Below are 13,391 nucleotides of genomic sequence, written 5' to 3'. Positions count from 1 at the left end.
CTCTGAATTCTTACTATGTGAGGATAAGGACACCTGCTTGCTTAAGCCATGGCTACGGCTCATTGCAGTTTGTCCTTGAAGCCTAGTTCACTCATAACTGATGTGCCGTCCGTTGAGAAGACCGGTGGCTCCGCTGGACTGGGGAGTCCAGGCTTGCCCCACTGCCTCCTGGGAAATCCTGGGCCACAAGGAGATGGGGTTCTAAGTCAACCATGGAGGACCAGTCCCGACAGCTCCTCAGGGTGCTGACGAGCTTGGTTGAGTATGGCATTTGGGGCTTGTCACCTCTGGAGAGTCCACAGTCTTAGCTGGAACAAGGAGGACTAGTTGGTGGCCCTGCTGCCCGCGATGCCACCATATGGCAGGGTTCCAGGAGTGCCACTGAATGGCCCAGAGACGTAGCCAGTGACGGCAGATGAGGACCTCTTCCAGCTCTTCGTGTATAGAGATGGCTGGGTAAATCTGGGGAGTCCTGGACTCCCGGCCTCTCTGGTATGTGTGGGTCAAGCTGCTCTTCCTGAACTTCCCCTTGAGTTTGTAGACAGTTCAGTCTGGATGCAGTTAGAGTTGGTTTGGGGTTGAAATGGGTTTCCTTTTTCTCAGTCACATCTCGAGATGCAAACCCTTACCTGCTGCTGTCAGGACCAAATGGCATCAGCACTTCACTGTGATGAAATAGACTGAGCTGTGATAACCTTACATCAGTGCAACAAGGAGGCAGATGATTGGGCCCCTGTCTCCTGTCTGGGCTCCTCTCTGCCACAGTGATAGGCTAGGATGCAAGAACCCTGGGCACAAACCCCTCTGCCTGTGTCCTGCAACCCACCCACAAATGAGGACCAGGATCAGAAATGACCCTCGGAGTTCCCTAGGTTTCTGGAACACAGGCACTTTTACCCCAACAAACACACTCAGTGTTGATCACAACTTGAGAATGGGTCTGACCTCATGCACCGTGCAGATGAAGAAGACTCTGCAGCTAAGGGCTGGGGTGCAGCTGACTGCTGGGAAGGCTTGCCTCCGTGCAGGCCTGTGGGTTCCACCCCTAGCATCATAAATCCCAGTACTCAGGAGGCAGAGCCAGGTGGATTGCCATGAGTTCAAGGCCAGCCTGGTCTACAGAGTGAGTCCCAGGACAGACTCCAAAGCTACACAGAGAAACCCTGTCTCGAAAAACAACAACAACAACAAAAACAAAACAAACAAACAAAAAGACAACTGGGTACACATTTAAATTTGAACTTCAGACAATTCTTTATTATAAGTGTGCCTCAAATATTGCAAAGCAACCCTGGTTTGGGGAACCTGGGGACAAGGAGGAAGGGAATTGGTGTAGGGATGCCTTGGGGGGCTGGGGCCTGGTGTTCTAAGATATGTGTGACTCAGGCTGATGGGGCCTTAATTGATGCCAAGCACGACCCTCCCACACCAGTCCCCAGCTTCTCAGAAGGACTCAGATGGAATGACCAAGGAATCAGGGGCTGGCAGATGACACACTCAGGACAGTCCCTCACTGGGAGCCCGAGTTTGAGGAGCAGGTGGGACAGGAAGGCACAGAAACAGGAAGCTCAGTTCTGACCTGCCCCGGAAGGGAGCCAGGCAGAGAAGCGGCTCAGGCTGAGGGCCCTTCCAGTGCTCTTCCCAAGAAGCCAGTCCAGTGTCAGCTCCCTGCCCCCGCCCCCCCGAGCAAGCCCCCTGCCTCTCCCCCATCCCTGGGTCCTCCCTCCCACCATGTCCACTCTCAGCCCATCTCAAGTCCCCCCTCCTTTATTGGGAAAGAAATTGCTCCTGGGAGGGGGCCTCTCCCTACCATGACCTCAGCCCAGCCCCACGGCATCGGTTAGGCCCAAGCTCACGGCCAGGAACTGACTGCTGTTCTCAGACTTCTGTCTTCCCGGATGCCCACTCGCGCTCACCCTAGATGAAGCGCCTGTCCTGCTCATCATAGGAGAAGGGGTCCCCGGGGAAAGGCTGGGGTGGGGGCTGGTTGTAGACACCCTGCAGGAAGATCCAGGCCGTGCCCACCACCATCACGGGTGTCACCACAAACAGGCAGAGACGGTCCAGTGTGCGGGCCACCTGGTTCCAGTTGTCCTTCTCCTACAAGGAGGGCCAGGACACCATGGGATGAGGGAAGTCCTCAGACTGCAGGCCCATACCCCCAGAAATGGAGGCACATAGACTTGGCTTCTATGTGTCTGTGGGGGCCACCTCAGGCTCCCATCAATCCCACTAAGGAAGGGCCTAAGCCATTCAGGGCTGTTTCCAGCCATATATGAACAGGGTATATAATAAAGAACTGTTAAGAAGTTGCTTAAGAGTAGACAACCCAGTATGGCTGCCTCTGAAAGGTCTGGGGCTGGGCTGGGAGTGTAGCTCTGTAGCACTGTGCTTTCCCAGCATACATAAAGCTCTGAGTCAATCCCTAGTACCACAAAAGTAGCATAATAGTAAAACAAATATAATCAACACCTGACATGGTCTGGAGTATCTCAGCAGAAAGGAGGGACCCTAAGAAGTACTTGGAATGTGTCCTGGTGGGGTAGGGTTGTACGTCTGTTTGGGCCCCCGAGCTTGGGCCTCACCCAGTGTGATGCTGTGGGGTTTCATGAAGGAATTCTGCCTTCTTGGGAGAACATACATCAAGGGATCCTTACCCACCATGCATCTCTTCATCTAAGTGGGCTTATGAGGCACGAAGTGTATGAGGGGAAGACAGAATTCCCTTGATCGGTATACCACTGATCACTCACCTCATTGTAACTGTTTTGGTCCCTCATGTGGTTGACGATGAAGTTTGCCCCATCCACAGCTGGCTTCAACTCACTGAAGAGCTCCTGTTGTGCCTGCTCGGAGCTTGCTGGGGGCCTGCCTGTAGACATGAGTCGGGGGCAGGAGTGATGCCTATCCATGCCCACTGCCCACACATGGGCCAAGCTCCAAGGCTACCAGAACTCACGGGCTGTGGTGAGGCGCCGGGCCAGCCCATGGCGCTCTGACTGCTTCTCAAACATGAGGTCACTGCGGGACTTAAGAGAGAAATACTCCTCGGCCTTGGAGATGTATCCCAGGGAGCTGCTCCTCCGGATGGGGGTCCTGGGGCCAGGGTCGTCCTCTGCTGGCTGGGACATGTGCAGGAGCTTGGGCAGGATCTCCAGGAAGAACTTGAGCAGTCAAGGGGACACAAGATAGGCCATTTCACAAATGTGCAGTGACTTTTACACATTCTGATGTCTCTGGTTGCCATCGCCACATACAACTCCCAGGCTGACCCATCATCTGTTTCCCAGATCCCCCACTGATTGGCATGAAGGATGCTGTCAACTCTCCCTCATCACTCAGACAGAGCAGAACTCGGTCACTGAAAATAAATATTAAAAACAAAAAGTTGAGGGTGAGGATACATACCTTTACTCCTAGCATTCAGAAGGCTGAGGCAGGAGAATTAAGAGTTTGAACATATGCTTTTTTCTTGGTTTTTCAAGACAGGGAAATATCCTGGATCTCGCTCTGTAGACCAGGCTGGCCTCGAACTCACAGACATCTGCCTGGCTCTGCCTCCCGGGTGCTGGGATTAAAGGTGTACGCCACCACCACCCGGCTGAGCACACACTTTATCACAGAGCCACACCCCAGCCTCCTCCTTTCCCCCCTCCTCTTTCTTCTTCCTCTTCCTCTTCTTTTCCTTTTCTTTATTTGAATCAGGGTCTCCTGTATCCCAGGTTAGCCTAGAACTCACCATGTAGCTGAGAATGACCTTGAACTTCTGCTCCTCCCTTGAGGATTACAGGCCTGTGTCGTCAGCTGGGTTCACATTCAGTAACGGGCCTTGTGTATGCTAGGCAAGCCCTCTACCAGCTGATCTCTATACCCATTCTCCCTCTTTTTATAAGCTGTTTAGTAAGACCCTGTCCCAATAAATAAAAGTCTGAATGTTGAGCTCTCCCTTCAAGCAATTAAAGACAAATGCTGTTAAAGAGCTACAGAGCCATCATTCTGAAGATGACCTGTTCCAGAAGAGCCTGCTGGCCGGGAGAGGCTTGGAGCAAAGACAGGCTTGTTCCAAGCACCCTGTCCTCTGTGTCCTCACCAAAATTACTGCCTCATTTTGTTTTACTTTTAAAATTGCATTTATTTATTTATTTATTTATTTATTTATTTATTTATTTATTTATTTATTTATTTATTTATTTATGTGTGTGGAGTCAATCCTCCCCTTTATACCATGTGGGTCCTGGGATTCAAGCTCAGGTGGCCAAGCTTGGTGGCAGGTGCTCCAACCCACTGAGCCACCTAACTGGCCCCCTTTTTTTTTTTAAAGTTTAGTGGAGCCGAGGATAGCGCCACAGGACCAGTGCTTCTGCGGTACTTCTGAGCATACTCATCGTTCCCAACGCTCGCCCTGGCCAGGACTCGGTTTCCAGCTTCAGGCAAACGCTCACCTTCTTGACTCCCTCGGACAGCACATGGGTGCTGGGTGTTCGGAAGTGGACGTTAAGCACGATAACACAGATGACCACGACCATGGTGACCAGCACCATACCGAAGAGCAGGAACCTGAGGGTACACACCATGCCTGGAGCTGGGGACTAAGGGCCAGGGGCACGGGCAGGCCTGGGCGTGGGCAGGGCGATACTCACTTGCCTACCAGGGGGATGGCCATGGATGTGGCAGGCAGCCTCTTGGAGATAAGCAACAGGAAGACAGATTGGGCCAGGAGCACCGAGATGGCCACTGATGTCTTCTCTCCACCTGGAGAGTAAGACCTAGCTGGAAGCTCACCCTTCCAGTCCACAAGGCCCCCCATGGCAGGGCCCTGCTACCACTCTTCACAATACCATGATGAGCATCACAGAGTACAGCATCCTGTGCCTGGGTTTAAATCCTGACTCCACAGCTTGTTAGTTGAGAGATCTAATCAAACAAACCCTAATCTCAAACTCCCTGTTTCTCAAAGCATTTCAAGCATAAAATTAGGTAAGTGATCAACACTAACTATATGTTTGCCCAGCCCCCGCCACTTGGAAAGTTCCCAGGCATCCTAGTAGAACCCCAACACGCAGTTCCTAAACCAAAGACCAGCCAGGCCTGCCTGCCGTTCCTGCTGAGTTATACACAATGCCATCCACAGTCATGGCTTCTCTCACCACGAGAGAAGGGCGGCTGGAACCCCTGTGCTAGGGGGCCTGGGGAGAGGCTGCCAGGGAGACGGGGTGGGGACATGAGGCTCACAGTCGCCTGGCAGGTAGAAGACCAGGTTGATCATGAAGGAGATGAGCACACAGGGTACCAGGATGTTGATGATGTAGAAGAGAGGCTTGCGGCGGATGATGAGGTAGAAGGTGATGTCTTGGTGGTTGGTGCTGTCCATCGGGACACTGGGGTCCACATTGACCTTAGCTGCCCGGTGGATGATCTCCCATTCACCATTCTCTGAGGGATATAGAAGGACAGCTTGGGATCAAGCTGGAGAAGGGAACCCATGGGGCCAAGGGCTCTTGGGATGGAATGAAGGGCCGGGATGGAGCAAGGCAGGCTTGGGGTGTTGTCTGAGGGGGCTGAGGCATGGAGGAGTCGTGGGTACTGTGGGGTCTGTCTCTGGGGAAGAAGTTTTCCTCTGATTTTTTTCTGGGGGGTTTCTTGTATGGTTTTTGTTTGTTTTGTTTTTTTTTGCTCTCTCTGTCTCTCTCTCTCTCTCTGTCTCTCTCTCTTCTCTCTCTCTCTCTCTCTCTCTCTCTCTCTCTGTCTCTCTGTCTCTCTCTCCCCTTAGGGAAAAAACCCAGAAGCTGAAGCCATACAGGGTTCAAATAAGTAATATATTTTGACTTAAAAGGTATCACAAGGGTCTGGAGAGATGGCTCAGCAGTTAAGAGCACTTGGCAGCTCTTCCAGAGGACCTGGGTTCAATTTCCAGCACCCACATGGCTGCTCACAACTGTCTGTAACTGGAGTCCCACGGGATCAGATGCCCTCTTCTGATATGCAGACATACACACAGACAAGACACTGAGACACATAAAATAGATAAGTAATATTTTTTTTAAAGTTATAACAAGTCAAAAGTAGGTTGTGTGACAATTAAAGATAAAGTTTTTAAAACTCACTGTCAGGAGCCAATGAGATGGCTCCATGAGTTGGAAGGTGTCTGCCAAGTCTGATGACCTGAATTCTGGGACTCCAGAAAGGAGAGAACTGACTCATGCTAATTGCCCTCTGACCTTGACACATGTGCTATGGCATAGCTTGAATCCCCTCACCCCCAAACACAGAGCAAACAATATATATATATTAAACTCAAACATATGCTCTCAGTCCTAGAGTTGGCAGTTCAGGCTGGTATTATGGTATCACTATGTAGTCAAGGCTGCCTTTGAACTCATGATCCTCCTATCCTGGCCTATGAAGTACAGGGATTACAGGTATGCACCACCACACTGACTTTTCTTCCCCTTTTGTTTTGTTAGCTTTTTGAAACAGGTCTTGGCATGTAGCCCTGGCTGGCCTGAAACTCCTTGTGTGGACCAGACTGGTTTTGAAACTGGGCAGCTGTTTCTGCCTCCCCAGTACTGAGATTACAGATTACCATGCTCTTTTGAGTCTGTCTTCCAAGTTAAAAACCAAAGCTCCAGTACCATTTCTTGTCCATTCTTCCTTGGCCTAGATCTTAGGGAGAACATTAGATGAGTATAAAACTCCCATCTAGGATGTCCCAACCTGAAACTGGAAGACTCAGGTTCTTCTTCTGGACAGGGCTGAGCAGGGAGCCCCACAGAGCTGAGCTTCTCCCAGATGCAGTCTGTGGTGCAAGAAGGCCCGATCACCCCTGTATCAGCCCTACATCCATCCAAGGGACCCCAGCCACATCTCCAGGCTCTCTAGGTGCAGGAAGGCCCGATCACCCCTGTATCAGCCCTACATCCATCCAAGGGACCCCAGCCACATCTCCAGGCTCTCTAGGTGCAGGAAGGCCTGATCACCCCTGTATCAGCCCTACATTCATCCAAGGGACCCCAGCCACATCTCCAGGCTCTCTAGGTGCAGGAAAAGGCCCAATCACCCCTGTATCAGCCCTATATCTATCCATGGGACCCCAGCCACATCTCCAGGCTCTCTAGGTGAGGAAAAGGCCTGATCACCCCTGTATCAGCCACATCCACCCGCAGAGACTCTGCCATATTCACAAGTATGTCCTGAATGTGTTGAGGGTAGTAGTGATAACAGTGTCCCTGCTTCCTTCCGCTCTGACTCTGGAGTCTCTTTGGGTCAGTAAACGTAGGTATGTAGGCTGTGCTTGCATGCCGTCCCTGCCTGTACACACGTTGGTGTCCTAGCTGTGAGTGTGTGAGGTGCTGGTGTGACTGTATGCACATCCACAATGTATGTGTCTTCAGGGCCAGTCCACCATGGTGTCTGAAGTACCTGTGAAACCCTCAGGGTCAATGATAATCCACTCGATGGGGTAGGTGCGGCCATCTTCCTCCTCCTCCAGCTTCAGGCTAAGTCTGATCTCCTTGGCTGTATACTTGAGTGAACTGGAGAGATCAGTAGGCAAAGAGTGACCTTGAGTCTCTGGATGGGGCTTCTGAGGGCGGGAGGTGGAGGCAGAGAGGGGAGGGCTAGCTGGGGAAGGCCGTGGTCTGAGAGGATTGTGGTCAGCACGGGACCAAGGCCTCTGCCTGAGAGCATTTCATTCACCACCTCCTGCCCCCGGCAGGGTGCCCTGGACCGAGAGACATTCAGGTGGACGCACCTGAATTTGAGGGAGCAGTTCTGCCAATCAAAAGGAAAGTAGGTGACCGAGATGGGGCAGGAGGAACGGAAGATGGATGGTGGCAGCCAGGTCACAGCGCCCGAATTGTAAACGAGCACGTTGCAGGCGAAGGAAAGCTGGAAGGAGCCGTCATTGCTGTGGGGTGGGGACCATGGTCACTGTGTGCCCTGGGCAGTCAGGCAGGGGAGGAAGGGAGGGCAGGCAGGGTCGGAGGTGCAGGCTGAGGGGCACACGGAAGGGGAGCAGGAGGAGGGAGGGGGGTCTGGGAGAGCTCCTCTCAACTTGTTCTCCAGCACAATCTCCGGCAGCCACACCATGTCGGAGGGCAGGCGCAGGACAGTGATGTTTCCAAACTCTTCAGCATCCCATTGCAGCCGGCTGTCTGTCCAGGCCTAGAAGTCCAAAAAGCACATCAGAAGCAGGCTCTGCACAGTCTACCCTCCCCAGTGGTCCTCACTTCTCTAGGGAAGATGGGGCAAAGCCTGTGAGTTGGGACAAAAGAAATTTGGGGGAGACAGGTAAAGAGTGAGACCTCAGGCTTGTCACCGACAGTTGTGTGGGACGTGTATGCCATCACCAAGGAACACAATTTCCATCCTGGGAGGCTTGTTTTGATGTCATAAACTCTACCAGTTCTGATATTTTGATGAGAAGAGTGACTTGCAATGGGGGCCGATGTGGTGGTGTACACCTTTAGTCCCAGTGGTCAAGAGGCAGATGCAAATGCATCTCTGTGAGTTTGAGGCTAGCCTGGTCAACATCATAAGTTCTAGGCCAGCCAGGAAAATAGGGACAGAGAACCCTGTCTCAAAACAACAACAAAGCAACTCAGGACAGGGTGGTAATTTTAGCACAGGGGAACCCTAGTCGTTTCGGACATGTCCTTGGAGCTAGCAGAGGCCTCGCTGGGCTCTGTGTAGTCAAGCTCTCCCAAAGGAGTGTCCGAAGGAGCTTGTGGATGCCTAGCAGAAGTGAGCACAAGAGGCCAGAGCCTTCAGCAGGGTGTCCTTACGTGATCTATCCACACGTTGGTGGTGAGGGTCTCCTCCACTTCTTTCTGTAATCAGATAAGAGGGCTGTCACCAAAGGTTCCCACCAGTCTTTCACCCAAACTCACTCACCAGGCATCTAATCTGCCTGGTTCCAGGGGACCACGGCATCTGGAAGGGCCAGTCCTGCTGGCGCAGTGGACAGAGGTGGCGGAAGGCTGCTGTGGGGAGTCCTGGGGGCGCATAGCGACCAGCAGCGACAGTGGAAGGCAGAGCTGCTGGCTTTGGGTGGCTGAGGACTATGATGCCATCCGGCACGGAGAACACTCAGGCATGTCTCATGGAAGAGGAGCTGGTCAGCCTAGAGCAACCGTCCATTCTCTCCTTCCTCTCCCTGTCTGTCCCATCCCAAATGGTCCACTCACCAGGGAGATGAGGTTGGAGAGGGTGAGAGTTAGTGCGACATCCACTCTGTCCTCCTTGCGAGCTACCGGCCGAAGTTCCTTCTTGTAGCCCTTTTCCTGGAACAGGTGCTGGATCAGCCGTTGCTCCTCATTCAGGGCCCAGCTGCCTGGGAGGTTCGGGGAGAGGAACAGGGTGCTGGTCACTGGACCCAGAAAGGAAGCTTCCCTGTGGTCCTGCTGGGTCAGGGCAGAGCAGAGGGAAGCCTGCTGCTCCCTGAGAGTGGGGTACCTGAAGTTAGGAAAGCCTGAGTGGGAGTGGGAATTAGGCATGGGGAGGGGAGGGGACCCTGCAGTGGTGGTGGGGGGCAGGTGGGCATAGAGAGTCCCCCTTACCACACACAACAAGGGCAGCCAGCAGCCCCAGGATGGGCACAGGCCCTGCCATCCCCCACCTCTGACTGGGTTATGTCTCCCACTCAGCCTGTTGGCTGTGGAATGGAACAGGTGCTGGGTTGGCTTGGGGGTTTGGAAAGAAGAGGCCGGAAACGCAATCTGATACTTCAAGGCTGGTGATGGGGGGGTGGGGCTTGCCAGCTAGGGCAGGATGCAAAGATCCCTGGCAGGGATTGTCACAGAGAGCTGGGAGGGTGGGGGCTGGGAGGGTGATGGAGGGTAGGGACACGTGGTGTGTGTGTGTGTGTGTGTGTGTGTGTGTGTGTGTGTGTGTGTGTGTGTGTTTGCGCACACCGCACGCTGGTAGCCATGGGTAGGTAGGGTGGTGGCACAGGCCAGAGCTGCCACTGGGAGGTGTCAGCACATCAGCAGCTGTCCCCCTCTAGTTCTTTTGTGCATGTGGAACATGTGTGTGGTGTGTGTACATGCGTCTAGTGTGCGTGTGTATGTGTGTGTGTGTGTGTGTGTGTGTGTGTGTGGTGTGTACACCTGTCTAGTGTGTGTACATGTGTGTCTGCGCTTGTGTGCAGGCCTGTGGAGATCAAAGTCTGTTGTTCTGCATCTCATCTGTTTTTAAATAGTCTATTAAATATTAGTGTGTGTGTGTGTGTGTGTGTGTGTGTGTGTGTGTGTGTATTTGTTTCACAGCACATGTGTGGAAGTCAGAGGATAACTTGAAGGAATTAATTCTTTTCTTTCCCGATGTGGGTCCTGGCAATCAAACTCAGGTTGCCAGGCTTGGTAGCAGGTGCCTTTACCTGCTAAGCCATCATGCCCGCTCATTTCTTTTCTTATTTGTTTATTTATTTATTTATTTATTTATTTATTTATTTTGGTTTTTTCAAGACAGGGTTTCTCTGTTTAGTTTTGGTGCCTGTCCTGGATCTTGCTCTGTAGCCCAGGCTGGCCTCGAACTCACAGAGATCCGCCTGGCTCTGCCTCCCGAGTGCTGGGATTAAAGGCGTGAGCCACCACCGCCCCGGCCATTTCTTTTCTTTATTTAATTTTAACTGAACGAAGGTCCCTTACCTTCCCTGCTTCCATGAGTCACCAAGACCAAGGGAAAAGGGAGGGGGACCCACTGGGCAAGGAGGGGTCACTCTACAAGTTTCCATTCACACACTGAGTTGGACACACCCAGAGTAAACACTGGTTAGAAGTTCACAGGAGGGATAGATGCTAAAAGAATAAAACCCATCTTCAAACTGGGTGCCTGGGGCATCCTGATCTGCTCTGCACAAGACAAAAGGGTTTGCACAAGCTGGAGCAGTCAGGAATGGTGGGAAGCCGCTGGTCTAGGGTCAGGAATACTATTTGGCAGTGGGGTGAAGGGGTGCCCACGGGGTCTGGCCATGGCAAGAAGGGCACCACCTGCAATAGCCACGGGCAGTTCTGAGGCTGTTCTTTGTTCTAGGCAGGGGATTGGAGGTGACGCCTAAGGACTTGCCCTCAGGGAGATGACAGCCCTGTCGCTGTCCCTGCCAGGGTGCAGATGTCCTTGACGTCTTTGGACGCATTGGTTGTGCTTCTTGTACTTCCTGGTGGCAGTTTTGGAGCCTATGTGGATCACTTTGCTCGCATGCAGGGGTGGGGACACTCGTAGAGACACAGAAGATGAGCTGCAGGTCGTCTTTCTTGCTGTCTTTGGTCTCATAGGTCGCACCATAGAGGGCACAGTGGCAGTGCTGGTCTGCCAGCATCTTGTCATAGGTTTGGTCTGCATCACCTGCCGCATCTCTGTGCCCTCCCCCAGGAAGGTGTCCTTGTCCTCACTCAGGCAGAAGAGCACAGCCTTGCTCTCCGCTCCCCCTGGCATGATTTGCACACTTTCATGTCACTGATCAGCCACTTGAGACGGCCCCGCCAGAGGCCACATTTCCGGAAGTGAGAGGGACACAAGGAAGGTGTTGTGCCCAGATGGTAACCCCCAGAGAGACCACCAAGGACGAGCACACCAGAATGCAAAAGCAAGGTTTATCTGTTACAAGTCATGACAGGGAACTCATCTCAGGCCATCTCAAGTGAGGCAGGGAAGAGTTACTCTTTCTTGGGGAAGTTAGTTTTTATAGGCAAAACCCATAAAATTTCTCAGAGGGGAGGGGGTTACTACGGGTCCATCCTTGATTGGTCCAGTTTTTCCCGGGCCTGGACTTTATCTTATTCTAGCTTATCTGTTTGCCCTGTCAGGAGTTTTACAACTCCTCTCCAGGGTCTGGTCATGTTATCTCCAGAGAGGGGCATCTCGTGGTTAATTGGTTACCATCAGACATCCTGACTCTGTTCTTTTGAGTTCCTGGGCCTGGCGCCATCATTTCTGGGGACTTGAAACTGGCCTGGGTCTATCTATATTGAGATATCTTTGTCTAAGGCCCCCTTTTTGAGACAATAGAGTGGGCGTCTTGTTGTGCCTAGATCGCATCCTCAAAGCCGCCACTGGAGACTTTAGGTACAGAATGCAAAAGTAAGGTGTTTTCTAAGTTTACAAGCCTCCAGGGAGGCTCTTCCAAATCTCTCACTCACAGCAGGGAGGTTGGAAGGAGCACTCCCCTTTCTTTGTGAGGCTAGTTCTTAAAGGCACAGACCATATAATTTATTTTTTATTTATTTTATTTTATTTTACAATACCATTCAGTTCTACATATCAGCCACGTGTTCCCCTATTCTCCCCCTCCCACCCCCTCCCCTTACCACCAGCCCACCCCCCATTCCCACTTCCTCCAGGGCAAATCCTCCCCAGAGGACTGCAATCAACCTGGTAGACTCAGTCCAGGCAGGACCAGTCCCTTCCCAGACTGAGCCAAGTATCCCTGCATAAGCTCCAGGTTTCAAACAGCCAACTCATGCAATGAGCACAGGACTTGGTCCCACTGCCTAGTTGCCTCCCAAACTGATCAAGCCAATCAACTGTCTCACCTATTCAGAGGGCCTGATCCAGCTGGGGGCCCCTCAGCCTTTGGTTCATAGTTCATGTGTTTCCATTCATTTGGCTATTTTTTTTTCATTAATTGAGTAAAACTGAAATTTATTATAAGCCACAGTTGTCCTAGGGACCTCCATGCTATATATATAGCCTCCATGGTTCTATGGGTTGTGGTCTGATTGTTCTTTATTTTATATCTAGAATCCACTTATGAGTGAGTACATACCATGACTGTCTTTCTGGGTTTGGGTTACCTCACTCAGGCATATAATTTATTTTAACCCACCTTCCTTTTTAGTCTTTTGGTCGAATATCCTGACTGTGTTTTCCAAAGTCCCTGTAGCAGATACAGCCACCTGGGGAAAAGGGGTCTAAGTTCTTATCTATACTTAGGAATCCTGGTTTAAGCTTCTCTTTGTCTGTAGGGGATAGAGTGGGGGGTTTTACTGAGGTATCACAGAAGGCACAGGAGGACCAAGGCCCTGTAGGGATCCAACTGCACCCCTTCACCTTCTTTTTCAAGACAGAGCCTCTCCCCTGAACTTAGAGCTCACCTGGAGCAGCTAGAATGGCCAGAGGCCTCCTGAGACCTGTCTGTCCCCACTGCCCTGTCCTCCTCCAGGGCGAGGGTGACAGGTGGGTGCTGAGGACCCGAACTCAGAGCCTGGTGCTTGTGTAGCACTTCCCCCACTCGGTTTCCAGAGTGCTAGAACTGCAAGCACGGGCTGGGCTGCCACTCCCGGGGTTCCCTCCTGCTTCTCTGTCATCTCTGTTAGCTGCTTCCGGGGGCTGGCCCCTGCCCTCCACCCATCTAATGCCCCCTCTTCCCATCCCAATAAAGCTCCAGATTTTAA

The 13,391-nt window shown here is 52.2% G+C and overlaps 1 protein-coding gene across 1 annotated transcript; it reads right to left on the bottom strand.

Moving 5' to 3' along the window:
* Positions 1–1,722: 1,722 nt before the first annotated feature.
* Chrnd (cholinergic receptor nicotinic delta subunit) lies at positions 1,723–9,651 on the bottom strand. The gene is made up of 12 exons (XM_028876168.2): positions 9,558–9,651; positions 9,186–9,331; positions 8,784–8,828; positions 8,054–8,163; positions 7,751–7,906; positions 7,420–7,532; positions 5,233–5,433; positions 4,641–4,752; positions 4,443–4,557; positions 2,960–3,164; positions 2,754–2,872; positions 1,723–2,100 (listed from the first exon to the last, which is right to left on the bottom strand). Exons 1-12 carry the CDS (start codon positions 9,607–9,609, stop codon positions 1,918–1,920), a joined length of 1,557 nt encoding a protein of 518 aa, XP_028732001.1. The 5' UTR covers positions 9,610–9,651; the 3' UTR covers positions 1,723–1,917.
* Positions 9,652–13,391: the final 3,740 nt, after the last annotated feature.

Source organism: Peromyscus leucopus, chromosome 13 (assembly GCF_004664715.2).
Source record: "Peromyscus leucopus breed LL Stock chromosome 13, UCI_PerLeu_2.1, whole genome shotgun sequence".
NCBI lineage: Eukaryota > Metazoa > Chordata > Mammalia > Rodentia > Cricetidae > Peromyscus > Peromyscus leucopus.
This window is presented reverse-complemented; position numbering and strand designations above follow the sequence as displayed.

Excerpts from the sequence above, each read along its gene's own strand:
- Chrnd (XM_028876168.2), bottom strand. The coding sequence starts at position 9,609 with ATGGCAGGGCCTGTGCCCATCCTGGGGCTGCTGGCTGCCCTTGTTGTG. Across the intron at positions 9,332-9,557 it reads GGCTGCCCTTGTTGTGTGTG|GCAGCTGGGCCCTGAATGAG; the intron begins GTAAGGGGGACT and ends CGAACCTCCCAG. Across the intron at positions 8,164-8,783 it reads CCAACGTGTGGATAGATCAC|GCCTGGACAGACAGCCGGCT; the intron begins GTAAGGACACCC and ends TTGGACTTCTAG.